Below are 18,180 nucleotides of genomic sequence, written 5' to 3'. Positions count from 1 at the left end.
TGGGGGCGAAGCCGCGTTAGGATCTGACGTCGATTAGGTGGATCTGTATCTGAAGACTTCGAGGGCTGAAGCGAGGCTACCAGCGGATCTAGGCTATGACGATCGTAGTAAGGGGCCGTTTACATTAGACCGTGGGGCCGAGAGAAGAAGATACGTATCGAGCTTAATTCTGTATGTTTGAGGTGTTATTTATAGTATTCCTCGGTAATTCATTGTCTGGAAGAGAAAGGAACTTGAAGGATGACACAGTACTACTACTGGTTTAGAGTTGAGCTATTATGTACTCTCTTATCTTCGGCGTGTGAGAAAAAAGTATAAAATGGCACTGTATTACTTTAACATATTATAACTTCAAGTTTAGCTCATTCTTGAACTCAATACCTACAAATTAAAGGCATTATACTACATATAAAAACTACGTCTGTTGTCGCCGCGCAGAAAATGTCTGACCAGGTAACCCCCCCGAATAGCTCTGAAAGCTCAGAAGGTTTCTACGATTTTACTTTTAGGCTAACGGTGATCCAATTTGAATCAGTCCTTGATACTAGCAAATGCTGAGCAAGTGCTGAGTCAAGCTCAGAAATTAGTGAACTACTTGAAGGAAAACCAATCTGGTGAAATAACCTTCAAAGCCACAACTGCCCCCACCCCAAACAACAGCCACTATGATGCCCTTCGCTTGCCTCTTGCTGAGTCCTTGGAGGATCTTAATCTCCTCGTCAATGGACCGATGCAATGGCTAAGAAAATATATCTGCTCCTTTCATGAACTATCAGCTTGGCAGGCTGCACTCCGTCGTCGGCTCTTCTCCCTGGTCCCTTTGGATAAGCCCATTCATTTTCGAGACCTGGCCACAGCTGCGGATATAGATGAGGACCGCCTGTGTCGAATCATGAAGGTACTGACTACCCGGCGATGCTTTGAGGAACTCACCGAGGGAGTGTTCGCCCATTCTTCACTATCTGCGTCCATTGCTCAAAATAAGGAGTTGGAGTTGTGTACCGCTTTTCAGCTTGATGAGATGTTTGAAGCTGCGTCTTTACTTGGAGACTCCATCGACCAGAACCCCCATTCTTATGATCCCATGACTAGTCCATTCGCGATGCGCCACGGTACCTCACCTTACAAATGGTATGCCGAGCGCCCTGAGAAAGCAGCTCGCTTTATGGCCGGTATGGCTGCCTACTCACAAAGTAAGTCAAGATTTCTTATGTGGCGAAAATCCTGTCTCTAAAAAGAAATTCTACAGTAAACCGTGACAACCAGATATTGATGGAGTCGTATTCTTGGGAATCTGTCAAAGAAGACAAGATTGTGGATATGGGCGGAGGGAGCGGCCACATATCTCTGTTTTTGGCCAAGGTACTTTATTATGCATTCAAAAACTGCACTATGAAAAACCGACACTGACACAAGACGCAGCAATACCCAAACCTTGAATTCATCGTGCAAGATGTAAATCCAGACATGTTAGCGCAAGGTCCCAAATTCCCAGGATTTGTTGAGGTGAAGGATCGTGTCACATTCATGCAGCACGACTTTTTTCAGCCGCAGCCTATCCCCGGTAGTACCGCGGGCTTGTACTTCATTCGACAAATTATCCACAACTACAACGACAAGGATGCCGCGAAAATCTTCCTCAACCTAGTTCCCGCCCTTGAGCAAAATGCTGGCAAAAGCAGAATCTTGATTAATGATATGGTGCTACCGGAAGCAAATAAAATCCGCAAGGTTGAAGAAAACGCTCTGCGCCAGATCGACATGGCTATGTTGACTGGCTATGGAGCGAAGCAACGTACCGTACAGGAGTTTGAGGCTGTACTCAAGGCTGCGGATACACGTTATGAGGTACGTTTTGAAAAGATCATCTCCTTTATAAAAACGCCCAAACTTCTGATACTAACCGACTACAGATCGTGCAGGTACATGCCGAAGGTATGCTAGGATTGGTCGAGGTTAGGCTCCAAGTTTAATGGCAAAGCAAACATCCCACAAATCTAGTACAAGTGAATAAATTCTAGACCCTCAGTTTCAATAATACATATTACTTGATCTGCCAACAATATTACCAAATTTCTTTCTACAGAGCTTTGCTAAGGGCTAAGTAATGAACATGCATCAAAATCACGTACTTCAAGTTTCATGTGGCCTGGTGGCCTATGGTTGGGTCCCGAGGTTGTTGTTGTTGAGACATGATGCACAAGGTTTAAGGCCATTGGCGCCACAAATTTTATTTGGCTCCAATCGTTGCAGGCTTCACAACTAGGTCACGGTCAAAGCTTTACGGGGCTGTTACAGTACAGGTAAAAACTCGCATTGGGGGAAAAGTGTTGCTAGATGGCACCATCCGGGGGAGACCGCATGAATGATTATAGTAGGAATGACGTGTCCATGTCTTTGTGTACATAGACCCCACAGTTGCCATACATTATGCCATATCGTACATGGAGTACGGTAATGGCCGGCCCGGCCCCCACGGTCGCGAAATGGATCGACAACCGTGGAAGTTTCTTCCAAGCTACGGAGGAGTGCAAAGTGGACCTGGCGCGTAGGGCAGGATGTCTGTAAGGATTATCTACGTATCTGCCAGTGGGCAGGGATTTTTCCTATTATAGCCGAGGGATTATTTCATGTACTGCACACCTGGAAATTTGGGGATGTAAGCTCAAAGTTGAAAGGAAAACTACATACAAAGGACCTGTTTTATTCGAACGGCTTTGATCTTATTTTCAATGTCCATACATTCTCCCTTTCAGAGGTTTCACACTTTCAGCCGAGGTTTGACAAACTATCTTTTTTTTCGTTTCTTCCATATATCTTCAGCTGGTTTATTCCTGTTTTCAAGCAGGAGAGCAGTATAACAATCATCTGAAGTAGAATTGGTGCGGGGCAGGAAAGGGATCTACAGCCAGATCTAGTTCATTCTTGGGCCAAATAGGTTGAAAAACGAGAAAACAAAAGCAAAAGCAAAAAGTTAAGGATAATAATGACGATCAGTTGTCAGTTCAGAAGCTCCAGTGAACTACTAATTACATACTGTTTGGCCCTCCAACCGTCGGATCGCTCGGCATGTTTGGACGCCTGTAGATATTCCAACTTAGAGTCGCTACCTTGAATAGTCGCTTTCGCTGCAGCGTAGCGAGCTGCCGATCCCTGCAGGTCTGCCAAAATAGCAATGTATGCGCAGGCCCAGAAATCTATACATAATCTATCAACTTTAGCGCTGAATACCACTTTTTGAGTTTCTTTCACATTAATACGGCACCTCGGCGGGGGCTAAATCGTCATCATGTAACCTACCCATGTGAGTGAAATTTTCGGCCCCTATGCACATACATGAATGTGCGCATGGGTGGATACACCCAAATGTCTACAGGGGTCTTGCACGACTCAAGTGCTACCCTCGAGACCCCTGTCGGACTCATCTGTGATTCGTATGCGGAGGTGTAAACAAAATACTGAATCCATCAACTGCTTGAAAAAAAGAAAACAAAGAAAACAAACTGTATTTTGAATTATGGTTTAAATGCACCTTAAATGCTCTTTGTTTTCACAGCTCTTCGCACTGTTTCCTCAACTCCTTTCATTGCTATTATATTCTTCGGTTACTCTATTTGACCTTCCACGCTTGGAACAATTGCTACAATATGGCCGAGGTACAAGGTTCTTATCACCCTGCTTTCAACACAGTGCGAGATCTCTTGCAGCAAAAGATTGCAGATGGTAGTGAAAATGGCGCTTCCCTTGTTATCAATATCGACGGCAAAGATGTCGTGGATCTCTGGGGTGGTTATAAAGACCTGAGCCAGTCTAAGCCATGGGACAAAGACACTATCGCTTGTATTTGGTCGTCTACCAAAATTCCTACTCTCTTGGCTGCTCACATCCTTGTCGACCGTGGCCTTTTGGATGTAAATGAGAGAGTCGCGACATACTGGCCTGAATTCGCGGCAAATGGCAAAGAGAACGTGAAGGTTTCCCATATCCTGAGCCATTCTTCTGGAGTTCCTGCCTTTGATGGCGGAATCACTATCGAGCAAATGCAAGATGAAGAGACAGCAGCTAAGCGGCTTGCAGAGCAAGCTCCCTGGTTCCCACCAGGAACCCAAAGTGCATACCAATATACCAACTACGGTCTTCTAGTGGGTACGATCGTTCAGCGTATCACGGGACAGCCTTTAGCCCAGTTTATTTCTGAAAATATCACTACACCTTTGGGGGTTGATTTCCAGCTTGGTCTCTCCGAGAAGGATGAGCCGAGGACTGCTGAGAATATTCCGTTCCCACCGGAAACTGTACCTTCCTCAGAAGGCCTTGATCCTACTACAAGTATCTTACTTCGATCTCTTATCGGATCTTTGTTAGATCCTACAACCCCTAGTAACCCAACATTCAGAAAGTCTCAGAACGGAGCTTCAGGAGGATTCTCGAATGCACGTGCTTTAGCAACTATTGGATCTATTGTTACTCTTGATGGTGTCGTCAATGGGAAAAGGATTCTTTCCTCCCAAACTGTTGATAATATGCTGAAGGAGCAAATCAGATTACCTGACGAAAATATCATGACAAACTCCCGCTTCGCCCTTGGACTTGCACTTCCATCAAGCGATGGAGTGCTCCCATATGTCCCAGAAGAAGAGGGCATTAGTTTTTGGGGCGGTTTCGGAGGGTCTGCGGTCATCATGGATCGCGGCCGGCGGATGACTATATCATACATCCCGAATAAAATGGAGTTCAGGGTGGTTGGAAATTCGCGCTTTGATGTTTATTTCCCCGAGATCTACAAGGCTTTTGAGGCTTATGGCAAGGCTTAGGCGATGTGACAGACGATTGGAGAGATTCTGCTGATTAGGAATTGGAATGTCAAGAACGCTTTTACCTTTTTCCTTTCCCTCATCAACGTTGACTTTTTTTTTATGCACACCTTTGCTCTTTTGTAAGCTTGATTATTGTCTTCAACATAGGTTTCATAAAGGAGCTTCAATCAACCAAGTCAGTGTCCGCCTGGGTGAAATAAAAACAAAAGAGATAAACGCAGTAGAATTATAAGCTATGCAGTAGATCAAGGATCAAGCGACGGTCGTGGGTTCAAGCTGTGAGTAAAATGACCTTGGGACTTGACACAGTAGTCGATAGAGCCAGAAGAAACCGCATCGGATCGCTTATTTTCTCAGAGAACCTTATTTAACGAATCAATTGCCAAATTTAGAACGCCTCGCCAACAACCCAAGCCCAGAATAGAATTAATGACCCTATCTGCCATTTAAATAAAAATTACGACTCGAGTTCACCCATCACACAGTATGGTGGTACCTGATCAGGATTTCATGGATTGTGGAGTACAAGGATTATTTTCTTCATGATATCAAGAAAGGGTGAAGGTTGAATCTGCAGCGGTTCTTCAGCTTGTACTGTACATTTAGTGTTGTTTACGCACGCTAGAGCTGCTTCGGGCTCCCTCCGTGATTCTTCATTTGGTGGCTTGTGTACTGTACTTTCCACTTTATGATTTTTGTTTGCCCCCTTGGGTACGTCATGCAAGACCACCCACCTGCATGAGCCTCGCACTTCAAGTTGCCACCCATCTCGCTCAAGATCAAATTAGATCTCAGCCACACGTTGGTCAAAGTTGATACTGATCATCGCTCGCGGGGACTTAGAATGATCAATTTCATCACTGAAAGGAAGATGTTGTGCGGGGGGGTGGGGGGGGGCGGGGTACTAACGGAGTAGATTTACCACGCTCTTAATCCATGCAACCCTCCTTTCTGGATCAGTTTAGTCTGTAATTTTCTCATAGGCTCAAATGCGAACACTGCTCCCGGGTAGAGGGGGATGCAGAGTAGCATACATGGTGTCTGCAGATCTGCAAATTGGGGCTAGAAATGGGGGCCAGGCGGGCTTGTCATACCAAAATTACAAGTAAACATTTTTACCTATATGGGAATTCTCGACCATTTTTGTTTTTGAATTTTCATGTTGATTGGGACTTTTAACTGTCAGGCGCGCTGAATTCCAAACGACCCTGGTCTTGTCCAGGATCTTCTTTCCCCCCGCAAAACACATCCCCAACTGCAGCTGCATACTGGTATTATTTTCTCATATCAACTAAGCCAGCTGTTGGCCATTATTCTTCACAGCCTTTTGTTTATACGATAATATCCTCCTAATCACTTCAATATGAAGCACATTGGCGACAGTGGCTCCGCAAACCTTGGGGCCAGCATCTCGATGCTGATTTTATCCACGGTAGCTGTAGGACTTCGGCTCCTCTTTCGACTGCAAGCTAAGCAAAGACCTATATTATCTGATGTCTTTGTCATGTTCTCTTTGGTTTTTGCATTCGTCTGGTATGGCTTTAATATCAACTGTAAGTTGCATAATATGACCGCACGTGGTCGACTATTGATAGCTGATACCTGGACAATAGACATTACCCAAGGGCCAGGACCTGGCACTTATGATTTAACGGAAATCATGGCAAGTTTACAGATCGGGGGCCTTACGTGGGGGAATGCTTTGATGAAGGTAACTTCCCGAATGACTCAAACTTGAATATACTGAGGGCTTTGGTTACTGACCTATCTTGGGTATGTAGATGTCTTATTTTGGGGAAATATTCTTTACTGCGGCCATCTCCTCGGCAAAACTCTCAATTCTATCCCTTTACCAACGCATTTTTGGTATCTCCGTCCCATTCAGACGCTTCAATTACTTTATGGATGGGGTTGTGGTGGTTTTGTGGATTATTTTCACATTCCTCTTCATTTTCCCCTGCCATCCCGTATCTAGGTATTGGAACCTAGCAGAGCAAGAACTGTCTCCTGGTAGTTGTGTGGAGGAAGCACATCTCGTCTTTGCTTTCGAATTTACGAATCTGATCGTGGATGTTGTGATGCTGGGAATGCCACCCTTCATGATCAGTCAACTCAATCTACCCAGGGACAAGAAATGGTCTACTTGTGGCATCCTTCTTCTCGGTGGAATGTAAGTTATAAATGGCAAAAAACTTATATTCAAGTCCCCATGGGTCTCTTTCTAACAATCTGTCTACAGGGTTTGCATCGTCAGCATCGTCAGATTATCCTACATCTGGAACCCATCATCAGCAGAAAATCTGAAGGACTTGTCAGCAACAATGATCACATCAGATATTCAGCTTGGTATTGCTCTTCTTTGTGCCTGCCTTCCAACATACACGCCTTTACTTCGTCTCTTCAATCGAACATTGACGAGCTTGAAGCAGAGTTCTGCCAGGAAGACCTATGAGTACCCGTTGAAACCAAGCAAGCAAAGCACAGAAGGCAAATACTCGAATGATCACAGCTCCACTGGCAGCAATACTATCTGCGCATCGGGTCATTCTTCTGTGGATTACACAACCAATGCGGACACAAGGGAGGAATCTCGCGGAATGAACTCTATGTCTTCTTACACGGCGGCTAATGACCCCTCAGAAAGAGTTTAAGTGGTCTCGGCAAAATAATTAGTACTATCGATATAGTTCATTGTATGCTACTCAAATAAGGCGTTTCCTAAAATTGAAACTTTGTGCTTGAATGATTCGACCATACTGAATCACTTGTAAAACCTTCGGCAAGAAAGATTAGCAGTTAAAAGATTCCAGCGAGAGAAAAACAAACCCCTTAAGCAAGCCATGGTGGAATAATCTGGTAGAAATAAAGTGAGCGGATTAGAACTGATGATGAATCAGATACTATAAAGACAGAGCATGATCTCAATACAAAAGCCCAATCAGATTAGGCTGTTGATCATCTGAACTTCGCTGGCAACGGTATTGATCAGTCCAGATTGGAATGAACGTCTCGCTACCCCAGAGGGCCGCTGTATATGATGCTCTACTAGACATTGCGGAGGACTGACGTCGGTTGGAATAGCGTAGATCAATTGATACGATGACATACTAATCCGTACGTCGTATAAATTCATACAGAACTGCTTCGTATACCGTGGTTCTGAAAAAAGGCCTTGTACCTTCACAGCGCCCATTATGACGTATTCGACATGTTGGTAGACTCGATTTAGCCACTCATATCGCTTGTAATTAATTATATACAAATCAATTTTGGCCCCAGCCCCCAAAGCCGGCCCCCCTGTAATTTTGTACGATACTAGCCGTGCCTGCGGACACCAATTCCGAATTAGATCCCCAATTAGTGTCCGTGGCACGGCTAGTATGTAAGGGGCTGATTTCAAAAAGCCCGATCGGGTTATCGTTGCAAAATTATCTTCACTGGGTAAATAACAGATTTCACTGCAAATGCACGTGCGGATAATGTCGTAAAATAACACACTTCCCTCAAGAGCTATCATTCATAAATTTTAAACGTCAAAATAATCTCACCTATGATTCTTTCTTCACGTTTTTTCTGAGACTGACATTGGACCCAAATTATTCCAGTCCTTTCTTGTCACGATGCTGGTCATGTTGGAAGATGGGTATCAAATTTTCCTATCTATAATTATAGGATCTTTTTTGCTCACACAAGTATGGAGGAGTCTATCAGGTATGTATAGAGGTTTCTGATCCTTCTCCCGGAGTTTAAAAACGCCTCCAGCTGACTAGTAAATCCGATCGCCCACAAGATTGGAAATTTGCCAGTCAAAAGGGTTGCGGCAAAGCAACACACGTTCCGACTTGGTTCTTTGGACTTGATATACTATGGAACTTCCTTGAGGCAGGGAAGAGATTTAAGTCCATGGAGTTTATAAGAGGGTTACATCAAACTTATGGTAAAACATTCCATTTACGTATGGGTCGTTCAATGATTGAGACAATCGACCCTGTCAATATCCAGGCTGTCCTAGCGCACCAGTTCGAGGACTTCGACTTGGGAAGCCGTAACGATTGCATGAGACCTCTACTTGGCGAAGGGATCTTTGCTAGTGATGGTCCAGTATGGGAACACTCTCGCGCGCTTCTTCGTCCGAATTTCGTGCGCGCCCAAGTTTCCGATATGAACAATGTATATGAAAAACATGTCTCCCGGCTTATTCGAAAGATCCCTGTTGATGGATCCACGGTGGATCTCCAGGATCTATTTTTTCAAATGGTAGTGTATCTTCCTTGATTGATGGATGCTCTTGAGAAGTATAAGGCTTATATTGTTATAAATACAGACCATCGATTCAGCCACAGAGTTCCTTTTCGGGAAAAGTGTCGATACATTACTCGCCAATGAATCAAATTCTACTGCCAATTCTACTAGCAATGCTTTTGCACAGGATTTCCAAATATCTCAAGCCGGGATACTCTTACGTATTCGACTTGGTGGTCTTAAGGCTTTCTACAGAGATAAAGCCTTTACAAAGGCCACAGAGGATTCGAGGGAATATTGCATGGGAATTGTAAGGGAGGCCCTGGCAAACAGAGACTCACCCAAGTCCAGCTCAGACCAGTCATATGTATTTCTTCATGAGCTTATGAAACAGAGCCAAGATGAAAAAATGTTGGCAGATCAACTCCTCAATCTGTTATTGGCTGGTCGTGATAGTACAGCCGGCCTTTTGAGTATTTTATTCTTGACCCTGGCGAAACGACAAGATATATTACTCAAGCTTAGAGAAGAAGTTCTCCCGAAACTTGATGGTAGAAAGCCTTCATTCGAAGATCTGAAGTCAATGACATATCTAACATGGTGTTTAAAAGAGAGTAGGTCTCCCAGGCTTGGGTGCTGCTTCACCTCGAGTACCTCAAAATAAAGTATTAAAATCCGGGAACTTAAAGGCTAATCAATATTCTCTACTTCTAGCACTCAGAGTCTATCCTATTGTTCCAATAAATGTGCGCGTGGCAAACAAAAATACAACTCTTCCCACTGGGGGCGGGCCAAATGGAAATCTACCATTATTTATACCTAAAGGGCAAGAGGTGATGTACAGTTCTTTTAGTATACACCGTCTACCGGAGGTCTTCGGAGAAGACGCTGAAGAGTTTCGACCTGAAAGATGGGAAGGACTGAAGCCAGGCTGGGCATATACACCATTCAGTGGAGGACCGCGGATTTGCCTTGGACAACAATTTGCGATGACCGAAGCTGCTTATACCACAGTCCGAATTCTTCAGGAATTTGACCATATTGAAAGCCGAGATCCCGAGCCTTTCAAAGAGAATGTAACGCTCACTCTGGCTAGTCAGAATGGTACAAAGGTTGCTTTGACATCCTCACAAAAACAATAACATGTGAATGGGGGGCCACTACATGTATATACGAGTATAATTTTCTTTCGTGAGACACGACTACTACTACTCATAGGGTATGGTAGACATGATGTAACATTGACCTTATTCATAAAACATAGTACTAGTACTACAGTCTCTCCAACTTGAATATCAAGAGTTTCAAGTTTTCCCTTATCCCGTATACCTACAATCAAGTTGGAATAACAAAGTTATAAGAGCAGTGACTAGTATGAGTCTGCCACACCCGTGGAGGTGCGTACAGATAGAAGAGGAAAGCCAATTGATTAGGATCGTCAAATTTCTGGCAAACAGTAGAAGTAAAATAGTTTCTTGCGAGTCACGCTTGATTCAAAGCCAAAAGTGACTATGCTGAACAATGCCAATATCCTAGTACAAGAGCCCCAAGAACGCCGAAAGGAGCAAAGCAATGGATAGGGAAAGACAAGGAAAGAAAAGCAGATGTATACATGACATGTCGGGGAATCTCTCGTGGCAAAAGTGGTGATGACGCTGAAAACAAAGAAGCCGTAATAAACAAGATAGAAAATCAACAAATCTACTGGCCAAGCAAACTCTTACTAGAGCTCTCGCGGCGCTTAAGCATTTCGCTCTTCGCTCGCTTCAAGCCTTCGCCTATCTTCTTGGTTCGCCTCCATTCTTGGCCCATTCTCTGCATGCGAACAGTTGCGACGACGAGAGAAATGGCAGAACGGAATTTGCCGCGTGCTGACCGGGCAGGATTACGATCGCGAGATTGAACACCCATCTCGTTGATCATACGCAGATCAGCTTCGTTACTGTATTGCGAGATAGGTTAGTCAAACAGATCATTAATTGGATTGGATTGGGGAATTTGACGAACCATGCAACACGAACGCGTTCACCAAGTTCCATGAGACCCTTGCTCCAGGCCAAGTCACGACGGAACTTCTCCTCGCGTTGTAAACGGGCACGAAGCCAGATGATCTCCTTTCCGAGGCCACGGATTTCCTTTTCATGCCGGGTCTTGCTTGTCGATTTGCCCTGAGAAACCTTGTCCAGTGATTCGGCATACTGTTGCTGAACTGCTTCCAGTTCCTTCACAGCCGCCTCAGCTTTGCGTACACAGAAGGCGCGCTCTTCACGAATTCGCCGGACTTGGATTTTGAGGTCGTTTAATCGTGAGTCCCTCTCTGAAACCTTCAATGCTAGTGCCTCGGCTTCAATAGTTGATGACTTAAGCAGTTCATGAAGATCCTTTTGGTCCTCTTCTTTCATAACTGCACGCTCTAGATCACGATTCTTCAACTTCACTTCCTTGATAGATCGATGGGCATCGGAGAGCTGCTTGCGTAGGCTGCGTAGCTCTTCGTGGAGTTTATTAGAGGGCGAGTTCTGGGGAGAGTTCGTTTCGAATTTGTTCATGTGAGCGTCGTGAAGGTCTTTTTCCAAGTCGGAAACTCGCGACTTCAAGCTGCGAGTGGAGGTCTTATGTTGAGCTTCGCGTTGTAGGAGAGCCTTTTCACGCTTGCGGGCTTCGTCGAGGCTATGGCGAAGCACAGATAGGTCACCATGAGCGGTTGAGTGATCTTGGTCAGCTACAGGTTGCTGAGAAATGAGTGCTTCCAGCTCCTGTGCGCGACGTTCGAGCCGCTGAACCTTTGTCTTCGCTGTTGTCAGTTCTCTGTCGCGGCTCCCGGAGCCAGCCAATAGTCTGTTATTCAGATGATCAATTTCAGCCGACAATCGGCCCTCCTCTTCCGTGGCACGTTCAATCTCAGAATTGAGTTGGTTTTCGAGGGTTTCCTTGGCTTCCATCAAGGCACCCTTGTCATCCTGCAGGCGTTTCATCTCGTTCTCCAATCGAGTTGTGGTCTTTCGCAACTCAAGCTTCTCGCGATCGAACCGGGTGGGGTCCTCCCCGGTCTGTCCTCGTTCAATCTGAGCTTGGAGCTCATCACGTTCAGATTCCATTTCAACCATAGACGTCCGCAAGTCATGCAGTTCAACGTGGGCATTGGCAAGCTGATCACGAAGCGTTTGTCTGTCAGCAACGGCCTTCTGCAGCTGGGCATCAACGTCATACGGGCCCTTCTGCGATCGGCCTTTGGCGTATTGTTGCTCATCCGCCAGACTAGACTGCAAGACGACCACTTCATCCTCTAAGGCCTGGATCTTTTCTTTCAAAGATTGCTCCTCGCGCCGAGAAACACGCAGCTCGTCTCGAACAGTCAACAGATCGCTGCGTTGGTCATCAACAATTTGTCTCTTCTGTGTAAGATCATCGCTCAGCTCCTTGATTTGGCGACTGAGAACAGCCTCCTCTTGCGTGTGACGATTTTTCTCACTGTCGATCGCATCCTGGAGCTTGTATTCTTTCCCTGAAAGAGTATGTTCTGCTTCCTGGAGCCTCTCAATAGTCCGCTTATAGCCTGATGCTTGCTCTTCCGCTCGCTCTCTCTGGGATTGCAATGTCCGCTTGGTACTATCCCATCGGTCTTGCTCGAGAGCAAAATTACCCTCCTTGTCCTCGATCTCATGCTGAAGAGCTTCAATCTCATCACGAAGACGATCAACCTCTACCTTGTGTTGCCAGCGAAGGTTTTGGTTATCCTGTGCCCGATTTGTGGCCTCCTCGACAGCATGCTGAAGCTCACGGATTCTCGAGTGTGCACGACCTAACTCGCCTTGCAAACCTCCTGACTCATCAGTGAGAGCATTGTGTCGGGTTTGTAGGAGCTCCTTCTCTTCGTTTCGGCGTTGAATTTCGTCGAGTGCCTCCTGCAGACGTGCCGAGTTCGTTTCATGATCCTTCAGCGCTAAGTCTCGTTCACGTCTGGCCAAGTCAAGGTCGTCGCCCAGCTTTCCAGCATTACTCCTCAGGTCTTGCTGTATAGTTTGGCACCGCTCCTCCAATTGATGAACAGTTCGAGATTTGCTGTCAAGTTCTGTTTTGAGCCTTTCATTCTCCTGGCTTAATTCACGCAACTCATCCTCAAGCTTCTCGGCCCTATCCTCAAGTTGTCGACCAAGTCCCTTAGTCGTAAAGGACTTATTTGACATCTCGTCTTGCAATTCTCGGAGATCATCTTCAGCACGATCTTTCTCGTCGACCGCCTGTCTGGCAGTGTAGGCTGCTTCTTCCACATCCACCTTGGCTTTCTCGAGACTGTCTTGGAATTCTTCAATCTGCTCTCTCGCGCGGTCGAGCTCCAGTTGAAGTTCGGTAGCGGCATCGTTGTCCTTGCCGTTTTCTCTCAATTCCTCCAGTTGCTCATCGCGCTCATCAATTATCCGATCCTTCTCTCGAACTGTGGCTTCCAGGTCCTCAATATCGTCCCGTAGCTTCTCGACTTCTTGTGATTGTCCATCCTTGACCAGTCGCAGTTCTTCTCGAAGTTCTCGAATCTCTTTATCACGATAATCCACCTCCTCACGCATAGCGTCCATCTCTTGTTGAACCTCCTCATCGGTTTGTCGTCGCATGGCTCTCTCTCTCATTTCGGTGAGTTGTTGGCGGTAATCTTCGAGGTCGCGTTCCGCTTGAAGTAGGCTCTTCTTGTACCGGGATATGTCGCGCTGCATTGTCAATCGCATGACTTTGAGCTCGGTGTTCTCTTTCAGAGCAAGGCTGTTGTACTCTGGCCCAGCTTTTTCGATCTGTTCTTCGAGGTAGTGAATCTTAAGCTTCAGATTCCAATTGTCTTTATCGAGCCTGTCAATGATCTACACAATGTCAGTCAGCGCTCATCTAGAAAAGATGAAATGAATATAAGCATACTCTCTCTTGCTCCTTAAGAGTCATATTTTGCCCATCGCCCAGAATTCCCCCGCTGTTACGACCTAATCCCGGAAGAGGCGTACTTTGTACACTGCTGCTAGCCGCCTGGGGTAATGGTGTCGGTTCATCCGCGGTCACATCTTCCTCGTATATATCGGACATATCATTTGGTGGCAGACCAGGAGTATGGGCGATCCGACTTGTTTCACGCAGGAAACCTGGAGTCTTCAGACCGTCTGCTCCTCGGGTAGTGGGGGCATTTTTGAGGTAATTATTCTTCGTAGCACTTCTCATAAGTGGTGTAAACTCTCCTTTCGCCGGTCCTGCTGCTGGAAGATGTCTTAACGCGCTTCGTGTCGACTTCTGGTTATTGCTGGCGCGCGGGGTGCCTTTGTTGCTATCGGAGACGCGTCTTCTCCCATTGTCAAACCCTTTAATCACGTCGTTATTCTTGGATGGTGTGTGAAATGAGTTTTCAACTGAATCTAACGCCGAAAGGTGTGTTCGTCCGACGCTGCGAAAGCCGTTGGTAAGGTAAGTCGCGTTCCCGTCGATTTCGGTGCGCGGCGTGTCGATATAGGGAAACGCCATTTTGGCGGGACGAGTCACAGATGTGTCAGGAGCGGTCAACACGCGACCATCGCAATCTCACAAACTGGGAAACAAGGTTGGGAGCACTTGGGTAGGAACGTTGTTGTGTTCAAGATGCGACGAGAGTTGGAGACTGTTGATGTCTAGCCGCTTATAGTTTAGCGCGTCAGTCACGGGTGGGTCCCTATTCGCCGCTTTTTTTTTCAATAGAATGGAATGCCATGAGGTCATGATCGCATTATCTCCAACCCACCTCTTAAATCATGACGACCGAGGAGGATATTGCGTGGTTTAAGTCCACCTTTCGTCCTATTCCGAAGCCAGAGCTTCCAGACGACTCTGTCGAGTACTTCGTTTATCACCTACCCTCCCCCGCCCCCGCCGTTATCGATGAAGTTGCCGAGACTAGGGCCCGATTGCTTGAAGTGCAGCGAACTGTCGCAGATTTGACAAAGGATTATTTGAAAGACTACATCTGGCAGCGTGAGGGCTTTCGATTGGAAATCAATAAAGATGATGGTAAGATTCTGCAAGCTTCCTTTCAGCTGATCGTGCCCAGATGCCGCGTATATATGTATTTTACTAACGCCGATCATCTACTGCAGGAACAACATACCTCAGCGGCCGCACCAACTATGGCGATTCAATTGAAGATGAATGGGTCGTAGTACACCTACTACGGGAATTGACTAAACGTCACAAAGATATCTGGGTCAAAATAGCTGATGGCGATGGTGAATTCTTGCTCATCGAAGCTGCGGGCACACTTCCTGCCTGGTTGGAACCTGAAGTTTCGGACAACCGAGTAAGCTACAATATGTCTGCATATCACAGAGGCGTACTAATCTTATTCCTATTTCCCTTAGGTATGGATCAATCAAGGCGATCTCAAAATCATCAAACCCAAGCAAGACACGGGGAAAAAGGTCACCGAAAAATTGACATTCCCTCAAGCTCGAAAGATCATCCAAGAAGAACCAACCCGTTTTATAAAATCCACCATAATCCAGGAAGAGGCATTTTACAGACTTCGAAACTATCCCAAACAAATATCCGAGAACCTACATTCCGCGCTCGTCACAATTCCCCGCAGGGTGGCTTTCCTACTTCATCAAAAGCCAGGCTATATATCTCCGGCCGTTGAAGCGTTTTATGTCCGTGACCCTATCGCCTTGCGGCCTCTACGCGCCAAGGATGCTTCCGACCTCACTTTCAAGCCGGATGACATGGTTACCGTGAGTGTTCGATTTACACGCGTTGGCTATGCCCAATTAAAAAGCCAAGAATTTCCAGTTCCAAGCTCCTGGGCTGGCAAGTTGCCGCCAGTCGATGAGGAACCTGCATATACACGGGCGGAAACTGGAATGAAGCTTGCTTGCGGATTCGAAATGCTACTTTACGATCCTCATCACCAGGATAAGGCTTTTGTCAGAGAGATGAAGCTTGTATTGGAAGACCTGGACACTGGCGACGAAGAGCTTCCAACCAACGAAGAAATTGAGAAGACTTGGGATAAACGGGAGGATGACGAAAAGTGGTTGGACATCAGTTTTGACGATCTTGATCGCGAGCTGAAAGGAAAAGGCAAGGGAAAAGAGAATGACAATGGGAAATTTGGCGACGAAGGCGCGCAAGAGAACCTACAACGAATTGTTGCTCGCTTCGAGGAATTTTTGAATGATACCTCTGCTGGATTTGATGGAGCAGAGTTTGACGATTTTGATACCGACTCTGACGTTGATATTGATGACGATGACGAACTTAGTAGCGATGGGGAGGACAAGGACGCCTCCTTTGATGAAGAGGAGTTCTCCCGCATGATGAAAGAGATGATGGGAATGCCTGGGGCTGGTCAAGGCCCATCTCTGGCCACACCACTACGCAACCGGAATCGCATCAAAGAGTTGGATGGAGATGATATCGACGAAGATGACACAGAACAGATTAAAGAGCTCTCTCGGCAGATGGAGGCTGAGTTAAAGGGCACTGGAGTCCTAGATCTAAACAGAAAACCGGAACAACAGAAGTTGTCATCTACAAGTAATACAAGCAAGGATGCCAAGCCAGACGCTGGACTCGAGCATGATGATGAGGATGAAAACGCCAACATCAACCTTGCGAAAAACCTCTTGGAAGCCCTTCACGGCCAGGCTGGCACCGCAGGTCCCGCCGGTAACATGTTGTCGATGATGGGTCTACGTATGCCCAAGGACGACCGACACGAATGATTCAGCTATGTATGGCTTGCCTGAAAGTGCAGCAAGAGCCTGAGTTTCCTTACGATATAATATTTATTTCATTTACCCTTCATCTCGGCCTATTTGCCCAAAAGAACGTCGAAACTATGAGACATTCTCAGACCTACGTAGTAAAGCATGACGAGGAGCTTCGGCATTCGACCGACTGACGCAGCTCCGCCACTGCAGCTGCAGCTGCCGAGGTCATGAGCAGCGGCATAGGAAGCGTACATGACTGTGTCTGAATGTGGAAGGGCAGGAATAGCCAAACAGACTAACTACTGTACCTTGTATTCTCCATGTACGCATACTCCACCACCAATCCGACAGCACAGCGATCTGATTAGTACGTTAGGACACCGACTCCAGCAATAAAGAACTGCCGAAATGGTACCTGGTTTTGAATAATCAACCACAAGATCTAAGTTAGGTACTGTACATGGAGCTCCCATACACCATCATTTCATTTCCATGGTTCCCAAAGATGTCAAGCAGTGTTTTAGTGCCACGGCCATAATCAAAATAGATCTGTATGGTCTATTATGAAAAAACGGACAGTTCCACTTAACCCTCCTTTCACCCGCGGTGTGCCTAGAGCAGTAGGTCGGTCGAAAAGTTTCCTCTTATGGTTTCTCCGGTCCACCTCGGAACCCCACTTGGGAGCACGATAATCGCGCAGAATCGATCCACGCGAAAATTCTATTATGGACTGACCGTTGATCAGCGGACTTGATGTTCTGCGTGATTGCCGTTTTCCGCGATGATGAAGACCAATGGGTTTGCATGGAGTACATAGAGATCGATGGAGATCATGTAAATACTGTATAGTAGTATCCTTGTCTGTTCGGATGTGAGTTCATACTTACGTTGAGCAGCAGGATGCAGTTGTGAGACCTCACCTACATAGCACGTGGTGAGAATCTGATCTAAGAAAACTAGAACTAGTAAACTAGATAAACAGCAATTCAATCAACCTGTCTAATTTCATAAGCAGTAGATCGGCGCGCATGTTCATGTCCCCGTTTACTGTCTTCCGTCTTACAGTGGACTCCTGGCTATACTATGGAGTACATCTCCGTACCTTCATGGTTCAACTGTGGAATAGTAGAGTAATGTTCATCCCGACAGTGTCGATCACTGCAGTGTAGGGCGTAGAGAGCAGCCAGTCCCCATAAAAAGTGCAAATCATAATAAGCATCATCTCACCTAAGTCCAGATCAAGCAGAAACAGATCGGGCAACTCGTGCCCCCAACTGAACTGTTGTTGGTAAACCATTAGGCACGATTAACCGTTCGGATCGTCTCCCGACAGTACTTTTTGGAGTACATACAGAAGAAAAAGAAAAAAATCCGAAAAGTGGAGATATTACTAATAAAGCGCTCTTCTT

The 18,180-nt window shown here is 46.1% G+C and overlaps 6 protein-coding genes across 6 annotated transcripts; 5 read left to right on the top strand and 1 right to left on the bottom strand.

Annotated features, from left to right (window-relative positions):
- Positions 1–441: 441 nt before the first annotated feature.
- Positions 442–1,973, top strand: N7478_009596 (O-methyltransferase; the record flags this gene model as incomplete). The annotated part of the gene is made up of 5 exons (XM_056925810.1): positions 442–453; positions 536–1,193; positions 1,250–1,362; positions 1,423–1,848; positions 1,914–1,973. The coding sequence occupies 5 exons, from the start codon at positions 442–444 to the stop codon at positions 1,971–1,973; spliced, it is 1,269 nt and encodes a 422-aa protein (XP_056775180.1).
- Positions 1,974–3,647: 1,674 nt separating this feature from the next.
- Positions 3,648–4,814, top strand: N7478_009595 (serine hydrolase domain-containing protein; the record flags this gene model as incomplete). The annotated part of the gene is made up of 1 exon (XM_056925809.1): positions 3,648–4,814. The coding sequence occupies one exon, from the start codon at positions 3,648–3,650 to the stop codon at positions 4,812–4,814; it is 1,167 nt and encodes a 388-aa protein (XP_056775179.1).
- A 1,366-nt stretch (positions 4,815–6,180) lies between these two features.
- On the top strand, positions 6,181–7,468 carry N7478_009594 (uncharacterized protein; the record flags this gene model as incomplete). Its single annotated transcript, XM_056925808.1, has 4 exons — positions 6,181–6,370; positions 6,431–6,528; positions 6,599–6,987; positions 7,057–7,468. The coding sequence occupies 4 exons, from the start codon at positions 6,181–6,183 to the stop codon at positions 7,466–7,468; spliced, it is 1,089 nt and encodes a 362-aa protein (XP_056775178.1).
- A 1,306-nt stretch (positions 7,469–8,774) lies between these two features.
- Positions 8,775–10,201, top strand: N7478_009593 (cytochrome P450; the record flags this gene model as incomplete). Its single annotated transcript, XM_056925807.1, has 3 exons — positions 8,775–9,044; positions 9,142–9,673; positions 9,774–10,201. The coding sequence occupies 3 exons, from the start codon at positions 8,775–8,777 to the stop codon at positions 10,199–10,201; spliced, it is 1,230 nt and encodes a 409-aa protein (XP_056775177.1).
- Positions 10,202–10,760: 559 nt separating this feature from the next.
- On the bottom strand, positions 10,761–14,555 carry N7478_009592 (putative spindle-pole body protein (Pcp1); the record flags this gene model as incomplete). Its single annotated transcript, XM_056925806.1, has 3 exons — positions 10,761–11,001; positions 11,067–13,909; positions 13,965–14,555. The coding sequence occupies 3 exons, from the start codon at positions 14,553–14,555 to the stop codon at positions 10,761–10,763; spliced, it is 3,675 nt and encodes a 1,224-aa protein (XP_056775176.1).
- Positions 14,556–14,818: 263 nt separating this feature from the next.
- N7478_009591 (putative regulatory factor Sgt1) lies at positions 14,819–16,783 on the top strand (the record flags this gene model as incomplete). Its single annotated transcript, XM_056925805.1, has 3 exons — positions 14,819–15,074; positions 15,161–15,360; positions 15,422–16,783. 3 exons carry the CDS (start codon positions 14,819–14,821, stop codon positions 16,781–16,783), a joined length of 1,818 nt encoding a protein of 605 aa, XP_056775175.1.
- Positions 16,784–18,180: the final 1,397 nt, after the last annotated feature.

This window comes from Penicillium angulare (genome assembly GCF_028827245.1).
Source record: "Penicillium angulare strain IBT 27051 chromosome Unknown utg000007l_segment0_segment0, whole genome shotgun sequence".
NCBI classification, from domain to species: Eukaryota; Fungi; Ascomycota; class Eurotiomycetes; order Eurotiales; family Aspergillaceae; genus Penicillium; species Penicillium angulare.
The sequence above is the reverse complement of the archived record's forward strand: the minus strand, read 5'-3'. Positions and strand labels throughout refer to the sequence as shown.